Source organism: Eretmochelys imbricata, chromosome 2 (assembly GCF_965152235.1).
Source record: "Eretmochelys imbricata isolate rEreImb1 chromosome 2, rEreImb1.hap1, whole genome shotgun sequence".
In the NCBI taxonomy this organism is placed as follows: domain Eukaryota; kingdom Metazoa; phylum Chordata; order Testudines; family Cheloniidae; genus Eretmochelys; species Eretmochelys imbricata.
The window spans coordinates 58,560,698-58,587,317 of NC_135573.1; the positions used below are offsets into that span (position 1 = coordinate 58,560,698).

At 38.8% G+C, this 26,620-nt stretch overlaps 1 protein-coding gene across 2 annotated transcripts in view; it reads left to right on the forward strand.

The window, feature by feature from the left end:
• Positions 1–1,430: 1,430 nt before the first annotated feature.
• LACTB2 (lactamase beta 2) overlaps positions 1,431–26,620 on the forward strand; it is a 32,419-nt gene continuing 7,229 nt past the window's right edge. Inside the window, exons 1-7 of one of the 2 annotated variants that reach the window (XM_077810152.1) lie at positions 1,431–1,617; positions 2,793–2,956; positions 4,870–4,996; positions 7,701–7,879; positions 13,684–13,832; positions 16,696–16,777; positions 19,594–19,633. In XM_077810152.1, coding sequence (XP_077666278.1) covers positions 1,496–1,617; positions 2,793–2,956; positions 4,870–4,996; positions 7,701–7,879; positions 13,684–13,832; positions 16,696–16,777; positions 19,594–19,633 — 863 coding nt within the window. In that variant the 5' untranslated portion in view covers positions 1,431–1,495. Of the gene's footprint in view, positions 1,618–2,792; positions 2,957–4,869; positions 4,997–7,700; positions 7,880–13,683; positions 13,833–16,695; positions 16,778–19,593; positions 19,965–26,620 lie in introns of those variants that run through there. The other variant, XM_077810154.1, reaches the window with a different exon arrangement.

Sequence of the window (26,620 nt, forward strand, 5' to 3'; positions counted from 1 at the left end):
GTGTGATATTAATGTATACGTTAAACAGTGTAATAAGAAAAATACTGATTATTTGAAATGTTGGTAAGAATATGTTGCTTTGAGACTTTTTTCCTCCACTTGTCCACAAATCATCCCCTACCCAACCTGCATACCTTCTAACTGCACTGGTTCTGCTCTGTGGCTCTTTTGGTTATGGAGGAAAGGGCAAGTAAGGCCCTTATAATTTAGTAATTTGTAAGTATCTGTTTATTTCCCAATCTTCAAGTGATCATTTTTCCTCACACCTAAGCCTCAGAACTTGGCTAATTAACAATACTCTGAAGAAAATCACCACTGGACTGGGACCAGGCAATACAAATTTCCGCCCAAAGGCAGAATATGTGGGGAAGTTTGAGGATGGAAAACGGTGGGGTATGGGGAGAAGATAGTGGAAATCAGTTTACGAATGTCATCCATCATAGCTAACACCTGTTAAAGGATGGCACAAGTCTCATGGGGACTTTGACCACACTTGGCCCCCTTGGACAGATTCAGGGGAAGCCAAAGGCAGCATTGTCTGTGTGTGGTGGTTCCTGTGAGGCTAAGCTGGAGCACAGAGAAGCATTCCATGGGAGTTTCAGTCCCGGTAGCTGCCATGCGCAGGTGGCCTTTGGGTGCCAGGGGCAAAGCCACCCTTCCTGTGCTGTGGTTTGCTCAGATTTCCATGCTGTGGCAACTGATGCATTGGCAGTCGATTTAGCTACCATCTATCGCTCTCCCGTCGACTCCTGTACTCCACCTCGTAGAGGGTACATCTTCACTACCCACGGGATCTGTGGGCTGCGATCGATCCAGCAGGGATTGATTTATCGCATCTAGTGAAGACACGATAAATCGATCCCCGAGCGCTCTCCCGTTGACTCCTGTACTCCAGCAGGGAAAGAGGCGCAGGCAGAGTCGACAGGGGAGCAGCAGCAGCAGCAGCAGCCGACTCACCGCAGTGAAGACACCATGGTAAGTCAATCTAAGTATGTCGGCTTCAGCTGTGTTATTCATGTAGCTGAAGTTGCCTGACTTAGATCAATCCCTTCTCCCTCCCCCACCCCCCCAGAGTAGAACAGCGCTGAAAAAAGTAAAGGGGGGGTCAACGGGAGAGCGTCTTCTGTCGACCTAGCGTAGTGTGGACCCCGCGGTAAGAAGATCTAAGCTAGGTCGATTCGAGTTATGCTATTCACGTAACTCAAATTGCATAGCGTAGATCCACTAGGCCTAAGAAGGGCGCTGAGGTGAGCTCTTTGTTCCCGGGGCAGCCGTGGGAAGGAGGCGACTGGGCCATGGCCAAGCAGCCCCTGGCCAAGCAGCCCCGCCCAACTTCCTCCAAGCAAAGGCCACCTCCCAGCCTCTGCGGGAGCTACAGCTACAGTCGCGCGCTCTGCGCTGGGCGGAGCAAGGGGCAGCTACGTTCCGCTTTCTTCTGTCGGGCGCGCGCCGGCGCCGCCGCCGCTGCCGTTAGGCTGTTGGCGCTGGGGGGGACATGGCGTCGCTGCTGCCGCGCATTGAGCGGCTCTCATCGCGGGTGGTGCGCGTGCTGGGCTGTAACCCGGGCCCCATGACCCTGCAGGGGACCAACACCTACCTGGTGGGGACCGGGCCCAGGTAACAGCCCCGCCCTTCAGCCGAGCGCGGGCTAGCGCCACGGCGCCGGCGCCGGCAGCTTCAGCCCGCTCTGACTCTGCCCCGCGGCCGCCGCGCCGCTGGAACCCCGCAGACGCCGCCTGGCTGAGGCTGGAGCTCGGTCGCCGGAGTGTGGGAGTGGGGCCATGCTCTCTGCGCTGTTGTGCCTTTTAGGGGGCTTTCGGGGGTCACGGGAAGCCTAGGGCGTCGGGTTGGGAGACTAGGGGCAGCGAAGGGTTCCCCCGGCTCTGGCACACAATTTTGTCCGTTTGTATGCTGGGATTCTGGGTCCGTCAGGATTTCACCTTCCCTGTCTTCCTTCCAGAGAGGTTCTACATCTTTCACGTAGTTCCCTTGGCATATTTGTCCCGAGTTCAGTGTTAAGGTCCATGGTCCAGCATAGTCAGTGATTTACCTCAGGGCCTGATGACAACAGGTCTTGGCTTTTTCCCTGGGCTTGCCACGTTTTTTCTGGGCACCCTGTGTAAACTTTGACTTACCGACACTGATGTTGAGTGGTTGTGTCAGGGTCCAAAGTTTCAACACTGTTTATTTTGATTCAAAGATTCCTTTGTGCTGTCTGTAGGGGCTCTGGCAATTAAATGTTGCAACAGAATAATCCATCAGCATTCAAAAAGCAAACATATGTAAACTCAGCTCGGCCAAAAAAACCTGCTTCTCCCATCTTTCTGGAAACCTATCCTCAATTCTCCCCAAAAATGCTACCAAATATATGTAGGGTGACCAGACAGCAAGTGTAAAAAAGCGGGACAGGGGTAGGGGTGTAATAAGTGCCTGTATAAGAAAAAGCCCCCAAAACCAGGGCTGTCCCTATAAAATCAGGACATCTGGTCATCCTAAATAAAATCGGGACATTTGGTCACCTTCTGCAGCATGCCCAAACCTCACTGAATTTAGGCTGTTCTGGACCAAAGCAGTGCCAGGGCCCTGATAAAGAACATACTGCCGGGAGTCCTCTATCTTACAATGAGGGGAATGCAATTCGAGTATTTCTGCTGATAACACTGCAGCCGTATATCGCATGAAGAGGTGTTCTTCCTGTAGTATTTAGGGTTTCATCACCCAAGGAGTCTCTTAATTCTCTAATGACTTTTGTAATTGAACATTTCTGCCATATTTTCTCTCTTTAAATGTAGAAGGATCCTTATTGACACGGGAGAGCCAGCTATACCTGAATATATTGGCTGTTTAAAACAGGCACTGGCTGAGTTCAACATCTCAATCCAGGAAATTTTAGTGACACACTGGCACCAGGATCATACTGGAGGCATATCTGATATTTGTAGAAACATCCACAATGGTAGGCAGAAGATTATAGTTTAATTTGACAGTTACTGAAGGGGCACTACTGGTTAGCTATGGGGACAGGGACCCTCTAACTAGAGTGTTTTGGAGGATTGTTAGTTTGACTGTGCACTTGAGATCTTCATGTGAGCTGTAGAGTGTATTTAAACACTTGATGCTGATACAGCTCATAGTATGAATACAGTAAATAGTATGAATGTTTGGTTTAGATGTGCTCCAAAATGTTTTTTCATGTCAATATATACATAAGTATTTACATATTTGGAAGGGGAAAAGCCTCATGCTGTTAATAGTCTTTTGTCTGTAAATGATGAGAGAGAAATTAATTTACCATTGATAATTCACCCAACAACAAGAGATTCCTCCCTGACTTAACACTGAGAATAATCAATTGACCATTATTTTCACTTTTACAACAAGTAAATAACTGGGTGAGATGGCTGGTAACCACTCAAATGGAAATTTTTGGTGAACGCCCAGACCCCAGATTGTGTAAGGTAGGGACACTTTGCATGTTTGTCCTTATCAATATGATATCTTGTTTATTTTGGATAAACATTCAATGATGCTTTTTTGGTTAAATCTGTAAGCGGAGAAAGCTGTTTCTCTTCATACTTTATGAACAATACAAAAAATGTAGCCCTTCTGTGTTTTGTGGGATATTGCCACAGGCTGAAACCTCACCAGATTTTTTAAACTAGCCAGAGTTACTTCCAAGGAGTCCCCAAGTGCTGCTGGAAATGGTGTTTGTGTCTTAATGAACAAGACGCAACTTCTCCAAATGAAACTAGTGAAATTTCATTTGGAGAAGTCATATTTTGTTTATCCTCTTTAAAAAACATTACTGATGCAGAACACCAATTTTAGAGGTTTTCGTAGGTGTCTGAGTGGTCTTGTTGATGTAGATATGATTAAATGTTCCTTCATATACATGAGTTGTTATTGCAATAAACTTTTTTTATTCTTTAACTTTGCATTGAAATAGACTCATGCATAATGGTGCATCTACTGACATTTTGTAATTTTATGGGCCATCCATGCTAGCGACCTGAGATTAATCAGTGCTTAACTATGAATAGGGTACTACCAAATTCAAGGCCATGAAAAAAGCTTCATGGACCGTGAAATCTGGTCTTTTGTGTGCCTTTACCCTATACTGTACAGATTTCACAGGGAAGACCAGCTTTTCTCAAATTTTGGGTCCTGACCCAAAAAGGAGTTATTTGGGGGGGAGAGGGGGGCATGGTATTGACACCCTTACTTCTGCGCTGCCTTCAGAGCTGGGTGCCCAGAGAGTTGTGGCTGTTGGCCAGGTGCCCAGCTCTGAAAGCAGCAACCTGCCAGCAGCAGCGCAGAAGTAAGGGTGGCAATACCATATCATGCCACCCTTACTTCTGTGCTGCTGCCTTCAGACCTGGGTAGATGCAGAGTGGTGGCTGCTGACTGAGGGCCCAGCTCTGCAGGTAGCAGCGCAGAAGTAAGGGTGACCGTACCATCCCATCCCATCTTTACTTCTGTGCTGCTGTTACTGGCAGCAGCTCTGCCTTCAGAACTGGGCTCCTGGCCAGCTCCTGCCTTCAGAACTGGGCTCCTGCTGCTCTCCAGCGGCCCAGCTCTGAAGGCAACGCCGCTGCCAGCAGCAGCACAGAAGTAAGGGTAGCAGTATGGCAACCCCCCTTCCCCCCCCACACACAATAATCTTGCATCCCCCCTCCCCCAGACTCCTTTTTGGGACAGGACCTCTACAGTTACAACACTGAAATTAAAATGAAATTGAAATTTAAATAGCTGAAATAATGAAATTTATTATTTTTTTAATTCTGACCGTGAAATTGACCAAAATGGACCATGAATTTGGTAGAGTCCTAACTATGAATGATCTAAAATGTAGTCTGTTTTTTTAAATAGGTTCCGAATATTGCATAAGTAAGCTTCCACGCACTCCACATCGTGAGGAAATAATAGAAGGAGAAAAGCTAAAGTATTCATACCTAAAAGATGGAGATGTGTTAAAAACGGAGGGAGCCACACTCAGGTAAATGTTAGTTCTGTGCTAGTAGGCTAAGTCAGCTTTTAAAACTAAGCATGTTTTCCTCTCATACCTCATAATTCTGAAGTTACTATTTATAACTGCATCATAATTTAGCTCTTATTTTTAAGACAGCCAAAACAGTTGAGGAGATTCATGAATATGCCACGGTGGAAATTATTTTTTAGATATAATTGACTGGAGGGCTGCTTATATGTCAGATCCTGCACCACTTACTCATGCAGGTAGTCTTTCTGCAGCTGAATAGTACTGTTGAAGTCAAGAGGACCTACTTACGTGAGAGGGGATTACCTAATATTCGCTGGATCCAGCCCCTGATTTCAGCACTATCTAGCCTCCCTAGAAAAATTATTAAGGGTTCCCTAGATAAAACTGTTCCTTTGGGCAACCATCTATATTCTATAGTGTTTTATACAGCTGCCCATCATCATAGTTTCTGAGTGGCTTCCATGTAAAATAGATAATAACAAAGTCAATAATGTACTTCATGGATTCTTTGGTACTTGTCTCATTTCAAGGTAAAAAATAAAAACTCTGCTTGCAGTAAAGTTTTCGTTTTTTAGATTTGTATTAATTTACTTTTTGTTTTTAGGTTGAGTTTTCAGGATAACTTATTTTTTAATTAGTGGGTGTGGTGTTTTTTTTGTTTTTGTTTTTTTTGTAGAAAGGTGATTCTCGAAGTTGTGGTGTCATTCTTATGGTGAAAAGGTTTCTTCAAAGAGGATGCATGGGCTGTTAATCTTTTGAAACAATCTACACAGGGGGATTAAAACACTTGTAATTAAATCATATTTCTTGAAACGCCCTGTGTACAATTGTTCACTGTAGTTGGGAAGCGACAAAATTGCTGAACAACTAATTGAACAGTTTCAAACTGAAATGTATTTTGTGTTCTCAGTGGTTGTGATGAACCCTGTACAAAGGTATTCGCATCAGATTGCTTGTCCTGGTAATTCCTTCTAATATTAAAATTCCTTAGGCCCTTCTCTGTCCAGAATTCTCCCAGCAAAATAACACTGCGCTACTGCTCCAGCCAGTTTTAAGGAGACAGCCTGCTTCCTTTCCTTACTCAGAGGGAGTGCCTTTCAAGTCAGTGGTGAATTAAACTACTTCAGTGTTGTAGAACACAGCAGTAGGCTGGCTGCAAGATCGACTGCAAGTAGTAAAAGATATATCTGTTTGAAAGCATTTCATATATTAAAAATAAGTTTTGGAGAGAAAAAAGATCAGCTACGCTAGGGGTAAAAAAAGGGCTTGCCGTTTAAATAATTACGTTTCTGAAGACATACCATTACTCCTAAGTTGGCCTACATAATGCTTGGACAAGATCAGCTCGTGGATGAAGAACAACAGGTTGAAGATGAACCAGAGCAAGATAGAGTTTATAGTGGTGGGCAGAGGAAAGCATTTTGAACTGTTGGCAGCTATGGTGCTGTCTCCTTTAGTTGAAGGCATCCACCCGCAATTAGTCAGTCCAGTCTATAGTTTAGTAATGCTCTTGGATTCCTCAATGATGCTAAGCTCTTATATAGCAGCATCCCCAGGTAAGGCTTTAAACCATCCCTAGTTTACTGGAAGACTCTGTCCCATCCTGATAAACGATGACCTGGCCTCACTTATTCATGCCTTCATCATCTCTCAGCTGAGCTACAGCAATGTAGTATACCTGGGCATAAAGCCTTCAACCCTTAAGAAAATCCAACTGGTACAAGAATACTGCAGCATGTCTCCTCAGCAACACAAGCAATAGTGAACACATCAGACCTGGCCTCCACTCCCTGCGCAGGCTCCCCATAGAATATTGAATCGAGCTAATTTTGGTCTTGGTCCTTATCTTCAAAGCACTCAATGACCTAGACTCAGGAAATCTAAAAGATTGCCCAAAAGTCCAGGATGAAGACTATGATAGACAAATTTGCTCCTCTGGCCCAGTGGAACTTTCTACAATGGGGTAAAGCTCATCTATGTGGGAGACAGAGCTTTCTAAGGGGATGGCCTGACACTATGAATGAGCTCCCCGGGGAACTGAGGGAAATTCACAAACCTCACCCCACCTTCAGCTCCATGTGCAAAGCACATTTCTTTGACCTTGCTTTCCCCAACATAAATGTGTATGTGTGGTTTTTTTTTTTTAAAAAAAAAACTTAAACAAAACCACAGCACATATTTCTTCTCCTGTGGAAAGAATAAGAAAACGAACCCCACATGACAGATATTAGTAGGGTGACCAGACAGCAAGTGTGCAAAATCAGGACGGGGGTAGGGGGTAATAGGAGCCTATATAAGAAAAAGACCCGAAAATCAGGACTGTCCCTATAAAATCGGGGCATCTGGTCACCCTGAATATTAGCCATGTCGTGTAATGCACTAAAAGAAGGTGCTCAGATACTACAGTGATGAGTGTGGTATAAGGACCTATGTTATAGAATAGAATATTAGAGCTAATTGTGTTTGCCAGTTTGCATATATGTTTATGAAGCTTAAGAAAATGGACCAGGTTAGCCCAAATCACATCATCTCTAAGCTGACATTTCATATTAACCCTCTTTCCCTAATAAGGATTCTTTTACAGAGGTTTTTTCTGGAGTACCATATTAAGTCATGGCTTTATCAACATTTGTTTCTGTCACATGTAAATGGTGTATATGTGATTGTTGCATAAAAATTTATTCATTCTTTCATTTAATAGAGTCTTATATACACCTGGGCACACTGATGATCATATGGCTTTACATCTAGTGGAAGAAAATGCTATATTTTCTGGTGACTGTATTCTAGGAGAAGGGACAGCAGTATTTGAAGACTTGTATGACTACATGAAATCATTGGAAATTCTGTTGCAAATGCAAGCTGACTTAATATACCCTGGTTGGTAGTTTACGTTTTCTTAATTAGATCTACTAGTTTATGTCAAATATTTTAAAATAGCTCCTCTAAGAATGTAAGAACTCTTACTACAGTCAAATAATATAATATTTATATAATACTTAATTTATCTTATCCAGTGTTTAGCTATTATAATTAGCTAAAGGGCGTTCAGCTTATTCTATTTAAGACACTGTGTGTGTGCTTGCCATGATGCTATCCATTTCTCTCATGAGCATTTTTGTATTTGAGTGAAACTTGTGGTTGTGAGAAGTGCAGAATTGATAGCTCAGAAAACCAGAATTTTCTGTTACAGAATACATGCGGCAGAGGCAGCATCAGTGCAAGCTGCTTCACACCATCCTGCCACTGCATCTAAACCTGACTAAAAAGACCACCTATACAGTGGGGCGGGGGAAAGGGTCAGTTCAGTATGTATAGCCCTTGAGTCCTTGGGTTCTCTAGTCAGATTACGGCTAAGAAAGCCAATTGTGGTCATGATTTGAGGTAGACAGCTGCCCATTACAAACTGGATTGAGACCATAAATTCATTTCATAGAGGCCACCAAGTTATCAATCAGATTATTATTTTAGTTAACGAACTATGCTGAATTTGATCCAGTGACCAAGAGGTCAAACTCCATATTCCATTAATTATCCTCTAATTTATTCAATCTCCTTGACTTTTCTTTTTTAATCTTCTGGCAAACAGAAGCTAGGGACACCATTCCTGCCTATTCTGGCTAATAGCCATTGAACTTACCTAGTTCTTTTTTGAACCCAATTAGTATCTTGGCCTTCATAACGTGAACCTTCTATGAGTAGTTTCCTTGATTTAGTCTACCATACCTCCACTCTTTCTTCATTTGGGGGGAGGGATAGCTCAGTGGTTTGAGCATTGGTCTGCTAAACCCAGGGTTGTGAGTTCAATCCTTGAGGTGGTCATTTAGGGATCTGGGGCAAAAATTGGGGATTGGTCCTACTTTGAGCAGGGGGTTGGACTAGATGACTTCCTGAGGTCCCTTCCAACCTGATATTCTATGTTCTTTGTTAAAATGTACTACTTCCAAAAGATATAATTTTTCATCTGTAGATCTTAAAGCACATTACCCTAGAGGTAAGATCATTATTCCCATTTTACAGATGGGGGAAGTAAACTGACTTGCCCAAGCTAACCAGTGGTAAAGCTGAAAATTAGATTCCAGGTGCTCTGAGTCACAGTCCAATACCTTATCCACTAGGCCACACTGCCTTCTGTGTAAGGTCTACAAACCATGTTCCTCTTCTTTGTTTAGCTTTCCTCATGCCAAAAGTATGTGTTAAATTCCACCTTTTCGTCACAATTCTTTCTCTCTTATCCCCCTCTCTGTTTTATTATCCGTCTAGATTACAAATTCTTTAAGGCAGGAAGCTTGTGTTTCTGCTTATCTAAAGCACCTAACACGCTGCTGGCAATAGACAAATACATACACTAATTAAGATTCTAATAAAGCAATAGGATATTGTGCATTTTCAGGGGCTGATGGCCATAGGTATCCTGGTACAGCATTTTGAATTGGAACTAATTTTATTTCCTTAACCATGTTTAATAAAATATTTGTGCACTTCCATAAACAATAGTTATTCCTGAATCAGAGAGCAGTTTTCTATTACCACTATTGACTGTATTAAAATTGGTAAATTTATTATAGTAACTTTTGATTTGTGTTCAGTTTTATTCATGCTGAGAATCCTTTCTGTTTGACAGCCTTATTCTCCACCTTTCCTTTTCCTCTCTCACGCAACTCTCTCCCCCATACACACTCTCTCTCTCCTGAGGCTTCTCTTATTCCATCTGAACTCTGAATTAAATCTAGGAGGAGGCCATGATTCATTGCAACAACATGACCATTTGCCTGGTGTGAATGTCTTTATATGGATGAGTTTTTTTATTTTTTCCATATAACTTTTTATATTTAACATTAGTTTTTTGAATTGAATATACAATAGAACCTATCCACTGTTAGTGTTTTATAAATCTCCCTGGGAACTGATACTTTGGCCACCAGAGGGATCTCACACTTCTCTATTCATACAGCTTTTCTGCTAGGAAGTGTGAGTACTTTAAAAATTGAATGTCCATTATCAACAGACAAATCTTTCTTAATTTTAAGGTGCTAAACAGTATTAAAGTTAATATGTTCCAAGGAATATTTGAACTTAGACTCCCTAAAATGAAGAATTTAAAACGATGAAAATTAACCATTACCAAAATGTTATATACTAATACACTCACAGTTCTTGCAGTCTCTTAAATAAATGTACAATTGTATAGTATCACATTTTGTATTTAAAAAACCAACCTTAATTCTGTCCATATAGTCCTGGACAGCCCCAACTAATATTCAGAAATTCGGATAGTCTCCCACTTAACAACATAGATTTTTCCAATATTGACTGCCATCAAGATCTCAATTTTAGCCCTCCAAATACAGAACAAAGACTCTATCATTCCAAATTCTCATTGTAGCCATGACCACAAATTTCACATTTAAGCACCTATACCATATGAGAACACCATCCATTCTTCTGCTGTAAGGTAGAAAGCCCACTTGGAGCTTCACAGTTTTATAAAGAAAATTAATAAAGTGTAATTTTTTTCTAAGGTTTCAAAGTATCACATGAGGAGAGCAGAATTTCTCCTGTTAAGTAATAAAAGTTGACAAATGTTTTAGTTCCTTAACAGTATTAAATGGGGGAGGAAGAATGGCCTTGTGGTTAATCCTCTGATTTAGGATTTGTGGTCAATTCCTACTTCTGTCACAAACTTGCTGTGTGACTTGAGAATGTCACTTCTCTCTCTGCCTAAATTTCTCCTCTGTAATATATGAGTAATGATACTACTTCCAAGGAGTGTTACGAAAATAGATTCCTTCATTGATTTGATGCACCCTAGTGCTATGATGGTGGGATACATATGGGTATCTAGGGTGATACAAACCAGTGTTTGCATAAGGTCTAAACTATTAAAACATTAAAATACTTCCATTAAAATACACATATGGAATAGATCTAGAAATGTATTTGTAATTTTTTTGCAAGTCACTTAATAGATTTATTGATGGGGCGTGTTTGTGTTCAAATGGAAAAGAGCTCAAACCAACTATAAATCTGAGTGCTCGCAAAAGTTGGGACAGGTTTATATCCAGATTAGGTTCCAAATTTTTCAATTTTGACCCAGTGTCATAGACAGAAAAGTGTACATGTACGTGGTTGCTGGAGATGACCTGGTGTGCAGGATGTGTGAACCTTCCTGAACTTTGCAAAATTTTGGTTCCATTTTCATATCCAAACATTAGATCTCTAGCTCACTGGAGGTTGAGTGTGTTAAATCTTTTTCAAATTGAACTGATAGGTTTGTTGATAACTATATCTTGTGATTCAGAACTAAGGTTTGTTTTGGAATGTTTAATGTGACTTTTCACCACTGTAGGCTTTGAGAATGAACAATTTCTGTATTACAGTCTCTATTCACTGTAACTGATCATTTCCTTTTTTTTAAAGTACACTTTTTACTAACTTTTTTAACATTAACATCATTAGTATGTTATATTTGTTTGTTTTGTCAAGCAAAATGAACTTCAACATAAGGATACTTTTTGTCTTGGAATTTTACTTTTAAAAGTAATATACTGAAAGCACACACATATTTCAACTAAAAGTTTTATGTGCATAAAATAGGCTTCACTGCATAGTATTAAATGCATAGGTCTGTATGTGCTGAAATCAATATATAAAGTTTAATGTACATAAACTTTTTGTGCTGAAAAGACTTAATCAATTTCTGCCAAACTTACAAGTTCCACCTAGTTGCCTGTCGGGCTTAAACTCTCCCCATACTCCCTACAAGACTTATTATCTTAGCATGGACTCCTTTTATGGTAGTCTTTATCATGTATGCGTCAAGCACTGAAGAGGGCCAGTTCTTTTGTTCCAAACTGCCACTTCTGAGACAAAATGAGTCTGGGACCCATGGACCACACATGCACACCAAGTATAAATGCTACCATTGTGATATGACAGCATTTTGCACCCACTTTGCACCAGTGTCAATTACTACAGAGTGCCAGACAGTGAAGAATTAGGCTCCTAGTCTTTGGATTGTCAGGCACTTTGCACTACATCAGCCCCAGTACCTCCTAGGACACTGATTTCAGAAGGACTTGGGGAAGAGAGTGAAAAGTAAGTCAATTTTAAGTTATAAGGAACTGAAAAGTCATGGCGCTTAGTCATAATTTCCAAAAATGTTTCTTCGTTTTTGAAGTCCTAGAACTAAAACTTGGTTTGATCAATTTACTTAACTGTCTCAAAAATACAACTATAGCTGGAGAATAATTCCAAAAATGTAGAGCCCAAAAGAACTTCAAAAGAAACTGTTTAATTCTGAGCACCCCAATAATTTTAATCTTATAAAAGAACCCGAGTTGCAGCCTTAACTATGTTAGCAACTATTATGTATGTGTGTATCTCAGTTCTGTACAATATACAGTACGTGATTTATCTGCCTCTTGCCACAAAAAACTCTAAGAATTTCCCTACATATTGGCAATTGATTTCTCCAGAAAGAAGGCATCGTTCAAATTATGTTTGCGTATATTCATGTGTGTATTGTACAAACCAAAACAATTAAACTTTTAGTATTTTATATCATCAGGGCAATACCACAGATTCCTCAAAGTTCACTGCTTCATAGATAAAAATGATGATCCCTTTTTCTACTTTGGTTTCAAAGCACTTCTATAATTCCACTATTTGCAATTTGTCTTAATGTGTCCAAAATACATTTTATGCCAAATTTAATCAAATTTTAAATGGACAGTATATTACCTTTCTTGACAGTTCTTTATTCTTGCTCTATCAAATTCCAGTTTTTTTGATTGATGTCTTTTTATCATGCCTCTGAAAAATATTCATTGTGTTTTAAAAAAAAAAAAAAAAAAAAAAAAAACAGGCCAGAGCAGCATCCACTTTTTTCCTATTGTGTTGTCCTTTCCCCCTCAAATCTTTCCAGGTCTGTTGTTCTCTCTGCTCTTTCTTCTTTCCCATGTTCTAGCCTTTTAACCTGTGTACATACACTACAGCCTGTAAAGTGAAACTTGGCAATGATTCTATTGATAACTCTGTGGTCTACAGTGTGTCTAAAACACACTGTAATGGAGAATCAAAGATATACTGGCAGTCGGGTGGCCAGGTGCCCGGTTTTCGACCGGACTTTGGGGACCTGACAGTGTCCGTTCAGATCTACTGACCGGACATCCAAAGTCCGGTTATTGTGAGCGGGGGAGGCGCTGTGTCATCACTCACTCCAACCCCTACTCAGCAAGGGCTGCCTCCTACCTTCATTGGGCAGCTGCAGCTCCCAGCCCCGGTTCCACAGGCAAGTCCCTCCTGACTTGGGTGGAGATGGGAGGGGAAAAGCAGTGAGTGACGGGAGGGAGGGGGAAGAGGAGTGGATGGGGGCAGGACTTCAGAGGAAGAGGTGGGGTGTGGCTTTAGGGAGAATAGGCTGGGCAGGGGTGAGGAAGAGACCGGGTAGGGGAGGTTCCCGCATTCCTGCTGGAGTGTCTGTTTTTTTAAATATTTCCACATTGGCAACCCTAACTGGCAGGGTGGGAAGTACAGGGATGCTGCTGCTTCCATAGGATTTGTAGGCTTATCAGAGCTTTTTACCAAAGTGAGAGGATATTTGTGAGCAAATTATTAAATAAGTTGTTTAAAATATTCTGTTTCTTATATGAAAAAACTCTTGTAATTGTGTTTGAATTTAGGACATGGCCCAGTAGTGCAAGATGCACGTGCTAAAATTCAAGGATACATTTCTCACCGAAATGCACGTGAACAACAAATCATAAATGTTTTGCAGGAGAATGCTGGAAAATCATTTACATCAATGGAACTTGTAAAGATTGTATACAAGGTAATTATAGTTAAAATGTTATTAAATTGAACTGAAGAACACAACCTTAATTTTCAGTTAAATAAATTCAACATGTTATGTGTTTGTGTGTGGGCTTTTAGGCAGCTTCATAGTTAAGCAGAGCCACATTTGGCCCTTTTTCTGGTCTAGTCCTGTGCAGTAAAGGACTAATGTAGCAAAGTGCGCACATGACTATAAGCATGTAAGTAGTCTCGCAACTTAAGTGCTTTACTGAATCTGGGCTTAAATTATTTTTATTAACTTCTACCTTTCATAATTATTTTTAAGCCTAGTAATCACACGTTCCTCATGAGGATCAAGAAAGTTTGTAGTTATAAAATAGATCAGAATGAACAATGTCAGACAATAACTAAACATATTTATGTCCAGGATTGGCGTCTCCTGCAAGGTATTTGAGAACTTGTAGTTGCATGCTCCCACAGGCTTCAGGAAGGTGCAGGCTAAAAACTGCTAGAAACCCTGTGTTCTGACTGCTTGCCATGGGGCAACAAGAGCTGGATCCTGTGACTTAAAGATAAAACAGACTGTACACTCAAAAGCCTATTTATTGATCATCAGACAGAGCCCTAAAGATGCTAGTCTCTCTGCTTACCCTTCCTCTCTTTATGGTAATTCTCAGAGTGTGGGGCATGCAGTATAGAGAATTCTTTCATGGTGTTGCTTACAGGAAAAAACTTACTCACTGAGCTGGGCTGAAGGGAAAGCGCAAGATGCAGGGAGGGCAAAAGATAGCGGCCAACCATCCTAATCGGACATGGGCTGTAAACATCCTGGACAGATTTACAAAGGGTTTTGGAAATGCACCTCAGGTGTTTCAAGTTCCAGTCTGTGTCCTGGAGACTGGGAACTACTGCAGCCTAGGAGGGATTTTTCTGTAATGCTGACCTCTCATACAGATCAGGCAGAGACTGCTACCTATTGTCTGTCTGAGCAGCTACTCTAGGCTGATGATTTTTGTGCAGAGTGGAAACTAGCTCAGAGCCAGGGAAGGGAGCCAGTAGCTCCCTCCCCCTACACATTGAGGTAAGTGGTAAGGGGGGATTAATCAGAGGAGCAGGGGAACTGGACGGTGGGGGATAATGATATCAAGGGGTAGAAAATTTGGGAGAGGTGGGTCCCCCATGTAATTTCAGAGAGGTATGGGGACAGGCCTGGGTAACGTACTCTGAATTTTAAATCCCCCTTCCCCCCCGCCCCCCTTTGAAGACAGGTATAGGCTGTTGTGAGAGGAACAGTTATATGAGGAGAGGTGGTTTCAAGAAGAGGCTCCATTACTTCAGGTAAGCATCCAGAAGCTGTGATGCTTATCAGAATCACAAACATTCTGAGGTTCTCCAATCACTAATTTATAATAATTTTTACAATGACACTTCTAAGTTTTTAATATGGAGATAACTGTTTTGCATCTCTGATATTTATTTTTAAAATAACTGACAATTTGCCAAGACAACAACAAGACAATTTGCCATTTAGATCCCACAAGATCTCTAACTTCCAGATCCATAGCATATTTGGGAAAATTCCCCACAAATTTTAAGAAATGCTGGCAACTGTGGAAAAAACCTTGAGGCGTGGAAAGGGAATTTGATGTACAGCTGTCTGCTGTCATATTGCCTCTATATAAATCCATGGTACACCCACATCTTGAATACTGCATGCAGATGTGGTCGCCCCATCTCAAAAAAGATATATTGGAATTGGAAAAGATTCAGGAAAGGGCAACAAAAATGAGTAGGGGTATGAAACAGCTTCCATATGAGGAGAGATTAATAGGACTGGGACTTTGAGCTTGGAAAAGAGACGACTAAGGGAGGATATGATAGAGATCTATAAAATCATGACTGGTGTGGAGAAAGTAAATAAGGAAGTGTTATTTACTCCTCATACCACAAGAACTAGGCGTCACCAAATGAAATTAATAGGCAGCAGGTTTAAAACAAAAGGAAGTATTTTTTCATACAATGCACAGTCAACATGTGGAACTACTTGCCAGAGGATGTTGTGAAGGCCAAGACTATAACAGGATTCAAAAAAGAGCTAGATAAGTTCATGGAGGATAGGTCCATCGATGGCTATTAGCCAGGATGGGCAGGGATGGTTTACCTAGCCTCTGTTTGCCAGAAGCTGGGAATGGGAGAGAGGGGATGGATCACTTGATGATGACCTGTTCTGTTCATTCTCTTTGGGGCACCTGGCATTGGCCACTGTCAGAAGACCGGGTACTGGGCTAGATAGACCTTTGATCCAATGTGGCCGTTCTTATGTTGAGCTTCGTATTTGGCCAAATACTAATGTTCGAAATGGTTTATTTGTAATACATTGTCAAATTTGGGCATAAAGTTGGCCGGGAAAGAACATGGGGAAATTGCATGACGGGCTTTATCATTCTGAAACTCTTTTGTCATGAAATTTGAGTTTATATAGCTTGCATTAGCAAAATTAACTTTTTTCAATGCTGTGACTTTTTCAATAGCTTTGCAAATATTGTCGCAAACTAGGAGTAATAACCTTGGAAAAGTAAGTTTTCTAGCGCAGAGAGAGGGAGGGAACCACATTTATGAAGCTGTCAGTAAAATCTAAAGAAAATTTTCTAGCCACACTAACATCCCAGTAGAGGCCCAATTCACAACAGCACTTAAGCACGTGCTATCCTTAATTAGTACATAATGAAAAAAATGGGGGGGAAAATGTATTATTTAAACTGGAGATTTAAGTTGTATGACTTATTTCAATTCTTTGCCACTGCTGGTGGGAAGTTGAACATAAAAGGAAAATGAAAATCAAAAAAGAAAAATTATTAGCAGATATGGCATGACTATATATTCATTGTATTTCTATTTAGGAAACTCCTGAAAATTTACTTAAAGCAGCAGAAAATAACCTCACCCTTCACTTAAGGAAATTAGAAAAAGAAGGAAAAGTGTGTAAGTTTTTTTTTTCTTTTTATAAATTATTTCTTAAGAATATTTTGTTAAATTATTTTCTGGAAATCACACATGGATAGTTTTTCATACAATTTTTGTAGTATTAGTAGTCACTCAGACAATTTAAAGTAGAATTAAATTAAAAACTAAGATGATTTAACATTAAGGTTATCTAAAGTTCTGGAAAAGATCATATAATATCTTTGAGAAGGTGCCTGTGACGACAAATACTATCATAATGCATACATTCAAGAGATCAGAATTAAAGAACATACACATTACAATAGTATTTGTCATCACATGCAGTTTCTCAGATACATTTTATAATCTTTTTCTAATCTTTTTCTAAAAGTTTAGATCAGCTGTGATTACATAACTAATGACTTTTTTTAGGCATATGTTACTGGGGGCAGAGTTAAAAATTGTGTAACCTTATCTTTTACATTTCCTGAGTTTATAGTAATTAACTGCAACCTTAATGTTGTATTAATTTAGGGTTTTTTGCATATTACTTTCAAGTTGTTTTAAAATGGTCAAGAAAATGTCCCAGTTCTGTAATAAGACCCAGTAAGAAAAGGCCAAGTAGTCGTTATCAATGTCTTTAGAAAACTAGGCACTTGAACAGGCGTTAGCCAAAGGCTAACAAGCATACGTACCAGTATATAAAAATATAAATGTGTACAAGTGAATAAGCTATCAGGGTTTGCTGAGTTTTAAATAAAGGCATTTAGCCCAATTTTCTTCACATTTGGATTTTTTAAAGTGATAAATAAAATTTGAAGAAATAGTTTTGGTATCATTTTAAGTTAAAACATCTGAAGATAGAATTTTTAAAAAGGAAGCACTTAAGTCTAAATCATGTCTTCAAGCACAATCGTTGCTTTGGTGCCATAACTGTAGGGGCTGAGGAGGTAGTACTATGAACCATATTTTGTGCATAAGAGAGATGCAAGCAGAATGCAGTAGGGCAGGGGTTCTCAAACTGGGGATCGGGACCCGTCAGGGGGTTGCAAGCTGTCAGCCTCCACCCCAAACCCCACTTTGCCTCCAGCATTTATAATGGTGTTAAATATAAAAAAAAGTGTTTTTTTTAATCTATAAGGGGTGGTCGCAATCAGAGGCATGCAGCGTGAAAGGGGTCACCAGTACAAAAGCTTGAGAACCACTGCAGTAGGGCATCATTATGATCCCTTGAGCTCACTACACCTTTTAAATGGTGTAGCATGTGTTCTCCTATCCACTGCTGGACACTAGCAAGCACACTGAAGATAGGTCCTGGACACTTTACAAACTTGGCTGAGTAAGACTCCTTGGGCCTTATGTGCTGTTGACCTACTAACAAGTCCCTCCCTTCCCCACCCCCAAAGCCTCAGCTGAGGTAGCACAATTAACAGGATATTTTCTGGGGCTTGTGCAAATACCCAAAGACTAGATGAGTAGAGGGTTCCTTTTCCTCTCCTAGGAGGAGCCGCAACTTGCCCATTAATAAGCTGTGCACATATGCACAATAAATCATTTTAAATTTACATCTGTCAATTTAATATGTTCTGTTGTGCATGCTCAGTGTGTATCTTTCAAACAATCAAAAGTTGTTAAAGCCAATTTTTTTCCAAGTAAGAATTTTTTCACACTTCTTAGAACCATAAAAATTCACCTTTTGATAAGCGACCAGGGACACTGAGCTTCAGTCAAAAAAGTCTATGCTTCAGAAAGAAATGAGCATCTAAAATTGTTTGGCAGCCTTAACAATTATGGGTTGTACCAAATGCTGGCTAGAATAATTCTTGTGACTCTTTCTTCAGTATGTTACTTTTGATGCATATAGAATTAATTTACATTTTCCACCTTCTTTGGAAGAATGAAAAAGACGTTTTCAAATCCCTTATCCATATTGAGTATTCTTGTGGGAGGTTGAAGGGGGGAGTAAAGTTGAAAATATAAGAACTATGGTTTTTTGCTTGCTGATTTGTACACTTTGATGCAAGTATTAACTTGGTAAGTTCTAAATAGAACTTAGATTTGTGATACACATGACAGCACTATACCTTTGTCAATATTTCAGTTCAGTTTAAGGATTTATATTAAGAAAAATACATATTATTGGTCCTGAATGAGTGCTATACAAGTCCTTGCATACTCATACCACTGATCATTGACCTTTGACTTTGTTTTGGTACAAAGCCATTTTTTAATACAGTTTGGGGTACCGTATTTCAAATTTTGGTCTGTTCTTAGGAAACAGTAGCTGCAGTCAAATGAAAGTTTCTTCTAACTTTCACAAAATATTTGTCCAAAGAAACCTCTTGTTAATGTGCAGCACTGAATATGTCTAGCATATTTTGTTCCATTGTTATGAAAACTAGAACAGTAATTTGGCACATGTTCTGTTGCCCAAAGATTCTTAATATTCAGAAATTCCAGTATGTTTTCCTTTAAGTTTTATAATTATATTCATTAAAATTTGTTCTTAATATGGTTTATATCCCTAGAAGTCTGGTTTTGTTACAGTTAGCCAATTTGTGAATGTTTAACAACCTCCAGTAAATCAAACACTTAACCTTAACCTTCAGTATTCAGGTGGACGGCATTGTGGCTTTAAAATAAAATCTCCTAGTGTGCATGCACAAATGGATTTTAAGATATATGGTGTGACAACTTCATGTGTCTGAGGTTAGAATTAAGCTTCCTGAGTTACTTCATTTTGCTAATATTTTCCTTTTCCATAGCAAAAAACAGTGTATATTTAGACCCAACAATGATAGCTTTGAGTGACTAACTTGGTTAGTTTTACTTTACTTTTTTTTTTTCCTTAACAGTAAATGAAAAGTCTCCCAACTCCAGATGGAAAAGCAGTTTGTAAGTGTTGCAAGAAACAGAAACAAGATTGTGTATTCTCAAATAAATACCTAAGCACAACCTTTTTATATAAATACATGGACTTGTGTATGCAGAACATTGCATGGAGTATTAGAGGAATCCAAAAGCACTCTGCTGTTATGTAAAATCAGAACAACATTTTTGTTTGGGGAAAAAAATAAATTACATAATTCTGCTGTCTTAAATACATTTCATGTAATCTAGTGTTACAAAGTACTCAGATAAATAATGATTGTCATATTCCGTCTGATGGGGATTGAAAAAACTTGTATATTCAGTTAGTCAGATGAAGTTACTGTGAACAGCTGTATGTTATCTCTTTTTTTTGTAAAGTTGACTTTCTGTTGCCAGTGACACAAAACAGCTAGTAAAGGTACTACTATAATATAAAGTAATTATTGATGACAACTGTAGTGCAAAAACTGATTGTGAAGGCAGAGTGCCTTTCATGATGACCTATTTTCACTTGTTCATACTAGTGCAAAAATGACTTAGTTTGGGATTTGAGAGTGCTCAACCCTTCTGAAAATCCAGCCACTTTTATTAAGGTACTGTATCTAAGTATTGATTTTTGGAGCCTGATTTTAGATACCCAAAGTTGAAATTTTTGGCCCCTATGTGGGCTGTTGCTATTTAATATAGAAAGATTCAGTGTAAGAGCTAAGTGAGCAAAGAAAATACTTCCAGCTTTTTGTAGTCTCTGAGGAAAAACCTTTCCTAGCAGATTCAGTATAAGAGGCTACTATTAATTTTAAACTATTCATGCCAGTTAAGACAAACATTACTTTTGCTATGATTTTATTTTATTACATGCAAACAGAAAACTTTGTATGTGCAAATGAAAGAGTCAGATTATACAATCACATGACTTTTAAAAATACTATACAGATAATTATTAGAGATGTATTGAACACTAAGCACTTGAAGTCCCAGGTGTTTGCCAATTTTAAATATTGATTTATAAATTCTGCCCTGAGTTACCTACCAACGTCATATAAATTACAAAAGGTGAAACAAGGCAAAATTTGACTGTAAGACTCTATATACTGTCTGTGATTAAAAAATACAGTAGAAAGTTTTAATCGAAGATAATGTTGGACCTGAATTTCAGTTTTCTGTGTGGCTTAAACTTTTAAACTAACTGAACCTGTAAATATTTGCACTACTGTGTGTATTCAAAAAGTACATAATGACCATGTGGTTTAAATGTACCTTTTAATCCTGGCACAAATCTTGTTTTGAAATCGCTTAATATGGAATACAGATACATTTATCTTTCATGCCTATGTTCTTGGGAAAGCCGTTACAGACTTTTTAAATGGTTCAACCCTATATTTTCATATGTGGCATGCACACATTTGGTCAGGTAGGTTTTTTTTATTTAGGCTTTAGAAGTTGTATTGTTCCAATGTTAGTTGACAGCAAATACACATGGATTATAGACAGGGTGGATTTGATTTACATCACTAGTCAGGAAGACTCGATTTCACTACATAAAAATGCATTCTTGTTGGTTGTTATAACCTTAATACATATTCTTCACAACTCAGAGATGTACGTTCCATTTTTAGAAGGTTCACACTATACATTTTTAAGTGATTTACTTTGAAAACTTTTTAGATTAGTTTTACAACTAATCAGAAAATGAATGATTGTATGGTTATTTCATTTACCAAAGATAATTGAAGCAGATATTTATGAAGTCATTGGGAGGTGAACTATCTCCAGTTCAACAGGTTAATCATTAATATTTGGAGGATTTTTTTTGCCATGCTGTATTAGGAGGAGAACATCACCAGACAGACATTTTAAATTGTTTTATTTAACTAAAACAACAACATTATGTATTCTGGATTTTTTTCCTTCAACAGCAAACATATAATATTTTAACAAAATAAGCATATGAATTTTTGAATTTAGTTAAACATTCAAGTTTTCTAAAATCAGGTTTTGATTAAAATTGTTTTTGACTAAAATAGTTACATGAAATATTTTTTAAAAAAATTAAATAGACTGTCAGCCAGGTCAACATGAGAAACTTAAAATATGGACTTATGCAGCTAACTCAGTCGTCTTCACCTTTATTTTCCTGTTTGTTCATAATCTGGAAAAGAAAAACAAGCTTTCCTGCTTCTTCAGGTCCCAAACAATTTCTCAATTTGAAATGAATTAGTCCAAAGGAAGAAAATATTCTTTCTTACACTGGCAGAAGAGGCTACTGCTGTTAAAAGTGAGATTATCATTTCAATAGTCTCTGAATCCAAGTGCTTAAGTGACTTCCACCAGTTCACTGGTGTGACTTTCTTTAAAACATCATCAACAAACATATATTTCTTGGTTCTTATTCCCAAACTGGATCTCTTTTACGGTCTGCTGCCATTGTAGGTTTTCCCTTCTAGTGAGAGAATGGTATATTAGATCTCAAATCAATGAAGGCTACACTCAGAAAGACCTCAAGACTTCTGGAATATGCTGCTCAAAGTTTCACTTTTGTTTCTACTGCCTGTCCCTCCCTTCTCACATTTATCTCCAGACGACTTCTTCTTTTCCAGATCTGTTCCGCCCCCAATAATCTTCTATTCATTGAACTTTTTGAAACTGCACTTTTAGAGAGAGGTAAGGGATTGACTCTGTACACAAATTTGCAGGGGGTACAATAGGGTTGAGGTCTGTGACTTCTCACCTCTCTATATTTTATTTATTTAAAAACATTTTTGCTGTTAACAAGCATGTTATCTCTGGAGACACAAATCCACAGTTTGAGAACTGCAAAACTAAGCATTTCTGATGGTATCTTCTACTGAGCACTGAGTACCATTGGGTAGATAGAAAGATGAACCTAAATCTATACAGGAGCCCCTGGAACCTCATAAGATTGGGTCCCTAATCCATGAACTATTGGAACTCATTTACAAAACTTTTCTTAAACATTACATACATATATTCTCATACTATAGAATTAGAATTTATAATCCCTATTCCATGATGAGATATCTTTGAGCTATAATGTATCTTCCTTTAGATAGGGTTTTTTTCCTCAAAAAGCATTTTATCAAAAAATCCAATTTAAATAAAAAATCTGATTTTTTTTTAATCATTGATTTTTATCCATCCTGATTATACAGAAAACAGCAGAAGGTCATTTTGTTGCTCCGCTCTTCTGAACATAATATACTAGGTGAAGTCTCACCAGAGCCAGTATGGAGAAAAAATGCTACTTCCTTGCTCTGCGGAACGATCCTTTTTGTGTGGGCAAACTGTATTGGATTTTTTTACAGCCAAATTGTACTTGCCTGTTCAAGTCTAACTTTCGATCCATTATCATTCTTAGGTCTTCAGCATTACTGCTTTCCAAGTTTCCAGTCCCTGTATGTTTGTGCATTGAATTGAGTTAGCTAGTATTTTTCCAATTGAATTATTTTTCTGTCCATGTTTCTAATTTGTCTCGGTTCTTTTGAATTCTTTCTTTTCCCTTTCTGGTGTTTGGAATTCCTCAATGTACAATGTGTGAATTTGTACTTACTGTTTGTGGTCCTGTTATTCTGTAGTTATTTCATGAATTTGTGCCCATTTGTTCCATTGCTAGGAATAGAAATTCAATATATGGATTTCGAGGATCACTTTTTTCCTTTTTATTTTTTTGAAAACTTCATTTGTTTTTTTCCTAATCTTTTGAAACTTCCCAGTTATCTGAATTTCATTTCAGAAAATAATGGTCAATCGTATATAAAGTAAGTTCATTAAATAATTCTGTTAATACTGTAGGGTCCATATTTTCCAGAGTAGCTAATTTGTATATGGTCAAATGTTCCAAGTATTCCTTATCTCTTTATCAATAACAGGGTTTTCTTTCCTATTTAATCAGTTTTATATATTTTCTTTATTGATCATTATTTTTAGAAGTAATATTAGCCATTTGCATCAATTTCATCTCCACTTATTAAATGATCAACTTTCTCACTATTATTTTCCCTAGACAGCTTAGATTTGTAAATTTTCACCCTTATCTGGCTAGCATTAACTCATCCTGCCTCCCTGCCCCCCTCCCCCTGCCTTATCTTGCTGGAAATATGAAGCTACAATCTACTGTGATTCTTTCATTAGGTATTAAAGGATTGATACTCATGGCCTGAAGCCATGACTTTTGGTCATAGTGGTCTCTCTAATTGGTGTCTCTCCCACATCCCTAGTCTTACTACGAAATAGCTGGTTCAATTTCAGGAGTTCCATATAGGTATTGCAGAAGTTTAAAAAATGTTTTACCAGTAAAGCTGCATCTCCAAGATGTGGATCTGGAATTATCCCCTCTTCCTTTTCTCACTTACCACCACCTCTTTTTTCCCCAACATTACGAACAATATGTAATTGTTTGTTGCACACCAACTATTTAATCATTCTTAACTTAAACTCCATGTTCCCAATGTAATGAGAGTTATCAATAACTGATTTGCTTAGTCTTTAAGGATTTCTAACACTCCTGTTTATTTGAATGTTGTGGAAGGTTCAAATGGGGAGTCAGAAAGAGGGGAAATCTTCTGACACCAAAACACCGTTTGGGACTTTTACTTATCATTCTTGTGGTTGCAGTGAATGATTACTTTGTAGAACCTTCTGTCACACTGTCTGGCGTGGCTCACAACTGTGAGTGCCTATCTCAGGACAGACTGCCAGAAAACAGGGCAGATTTCCCAAGATGGTGGTGTGTTCTATAATTAGATTTCACTATGCTGGTAACAAATGTAAACTCCTGGATCACTATACCAGTCATAGCCTGGAAAGTCTAAGGGGACAGTCTGTGACTTCATGGTATTTTGCCACCCAGACAAACTGAACTTTGTGGTAAAAGATTATTAAAACAAAAAATCACACCACATCCCAAGAGACTAGCCACTTACCCCAGATCAATTGGCACTCCAGATCTTACACCAAAGACAACTCTGGCAGCCAATTCTGTAGGAAACTAACTATAAGTTTATTAGCTAAGAATAGGAAATGAGTTATTGAGAGGTTAAAGCAGGTCAAATATATTAACAGAGGAGTCACAGTTTGCAATTTCATAAGATGTTAATGATGTAATAAACTGCCAGTTTCCCAGAAGTCTTTCAGGGTACCCAGATAGTCTCTGGGGAACTCTGGTTTGCATCTGAAACACTTCCCCGGAACAGTCCAGTCAGAGATTTCTTTGAATCCATATTTATAGTTTCTTCATATAGAAAGCAAGCTGACAGAGTCTCTACCCACATGGGCTTTTCCTTTGATGACGGTGAGTGAGGAATGCACCTAGTCTTTTGACCTCTGACCATGATATATAATGGCCACTTGCTTTGAAATTAGCATTCCATGTTTAAGACCTTACCTAGTGTTTCACAAGATTTCTTTGATGGGTTGTTTAGTTACAGGAGTATACATAAGGTAAATGTTTGCTATTACATTATTACAGGAACAGATAAGTGAAAACATGCAAATAACATCCCATTAGTTTTCATGAAGTTTAAATACACAATACACTCTTACACAACTGAACATTACTTTGATCTGCACTAATACACAAGTGAATTGATTCTACATCCTAGCATGACCTAGTCTGCCACCATCACATCTACATGTACCTACAATGAAGAAATAACATTAAATTCAAGATAAAATTGAATGCAGTGATTGTGAAAGTTGCCAGATTGATAGTCTCAGAAACTGAAACTTCTAGTATCCACAGAATCAAATCCAGTATGTAGAAGTGCAAGATACCCCATCAATATGTGCCAATATTGTTCTGAAATATGAGGAAAATGTAGTCTCTCTTGACACTACTCTGCTGAGGGTATAAAAAGAGTTGGCAATTATGGTGGAGCTTTCTTCAGAGAAACCTTCCCACTGGGAACTCTGAGATCACCAAAGATTACACACAACACATTTGGACAGCTGCCAGACTGTGATGTCTTATTCGCTACTCTTCTGAGACAGAAAATTACTGGTGAGCAAAATTTGTCAACTGAACTTTTTTCTCCATGTATTTTAATGTCTCATTTTAAAAAATCTGACTGGTTTTTGCCTTCAGAAATTACAAAGTAGTATTACCATCCTCCCCTTGAGATCATCATTATCTAATATAGTAATAACACATGTAGAGCAGCAGCTCAGTGAAGAAAGGGTATGGAAAATGTTCTGGTCAGGCAGTAACATGTACTGGGGAATGGAGTAGCAAGTAGGATAAATGCTTTTTCTAAGACAGGTTTAAGCCAAGAAGCTGACAGTTGAAAGACTGTACCATGGTGCTGAGCCCTGTGTTCAGCACAATCGGAGAAAGCATTACTTCCTGCAGCTTACGCTCCAGTGAGGCTTCCTGTCCAAGTAAGGACCTGGCCTGTCCCTGCTCAGCTTGAGAGAGAAAATTAACACCCAAACTGTATGCCTAAATGCATGTCAGTTGTTACACCATTCCCATTCACCTCATCCATTTCTGCAATCCCATCCATAGAATATTTTCCTGCCTGCAAATTTGTAATTATCACCGATTGCTACATTCTTTATAAATTAGAGTTATAAAGGTGGGGGGGGCAACTTGCCTAAAAATGTTTGACTTTTAATGTGTAAAGAAAATCTGGTATGATGAAATATAAGGGCCAAGTAGACTAGATATTAAAAATAACCCCTTGCAGAAATACTGCAGTTTGGGAAGAAAGGAGAGTGGGAGGGAAGAAGGAATCCTTGCAGATTTCTGGTGCCACAAATCATTGCCAGATATCATATCACCTGATATCCCCATTTAATACATTTCTACTGTGACGTTTGAGCATGTCAAAGAGCTTCCAAAACAATTAATTACTGTTCCCAACACATGTATGGGACAGGAAAGTATCCCTATTTTACTGATGGGGAAAACTAGGGAAGAAGTCTGTTGAAAACCAAACCCTGAACTCCTGACTACCAGTCCTGTGTTTAAAACACAGAATCATTCTTCCTGTCTTA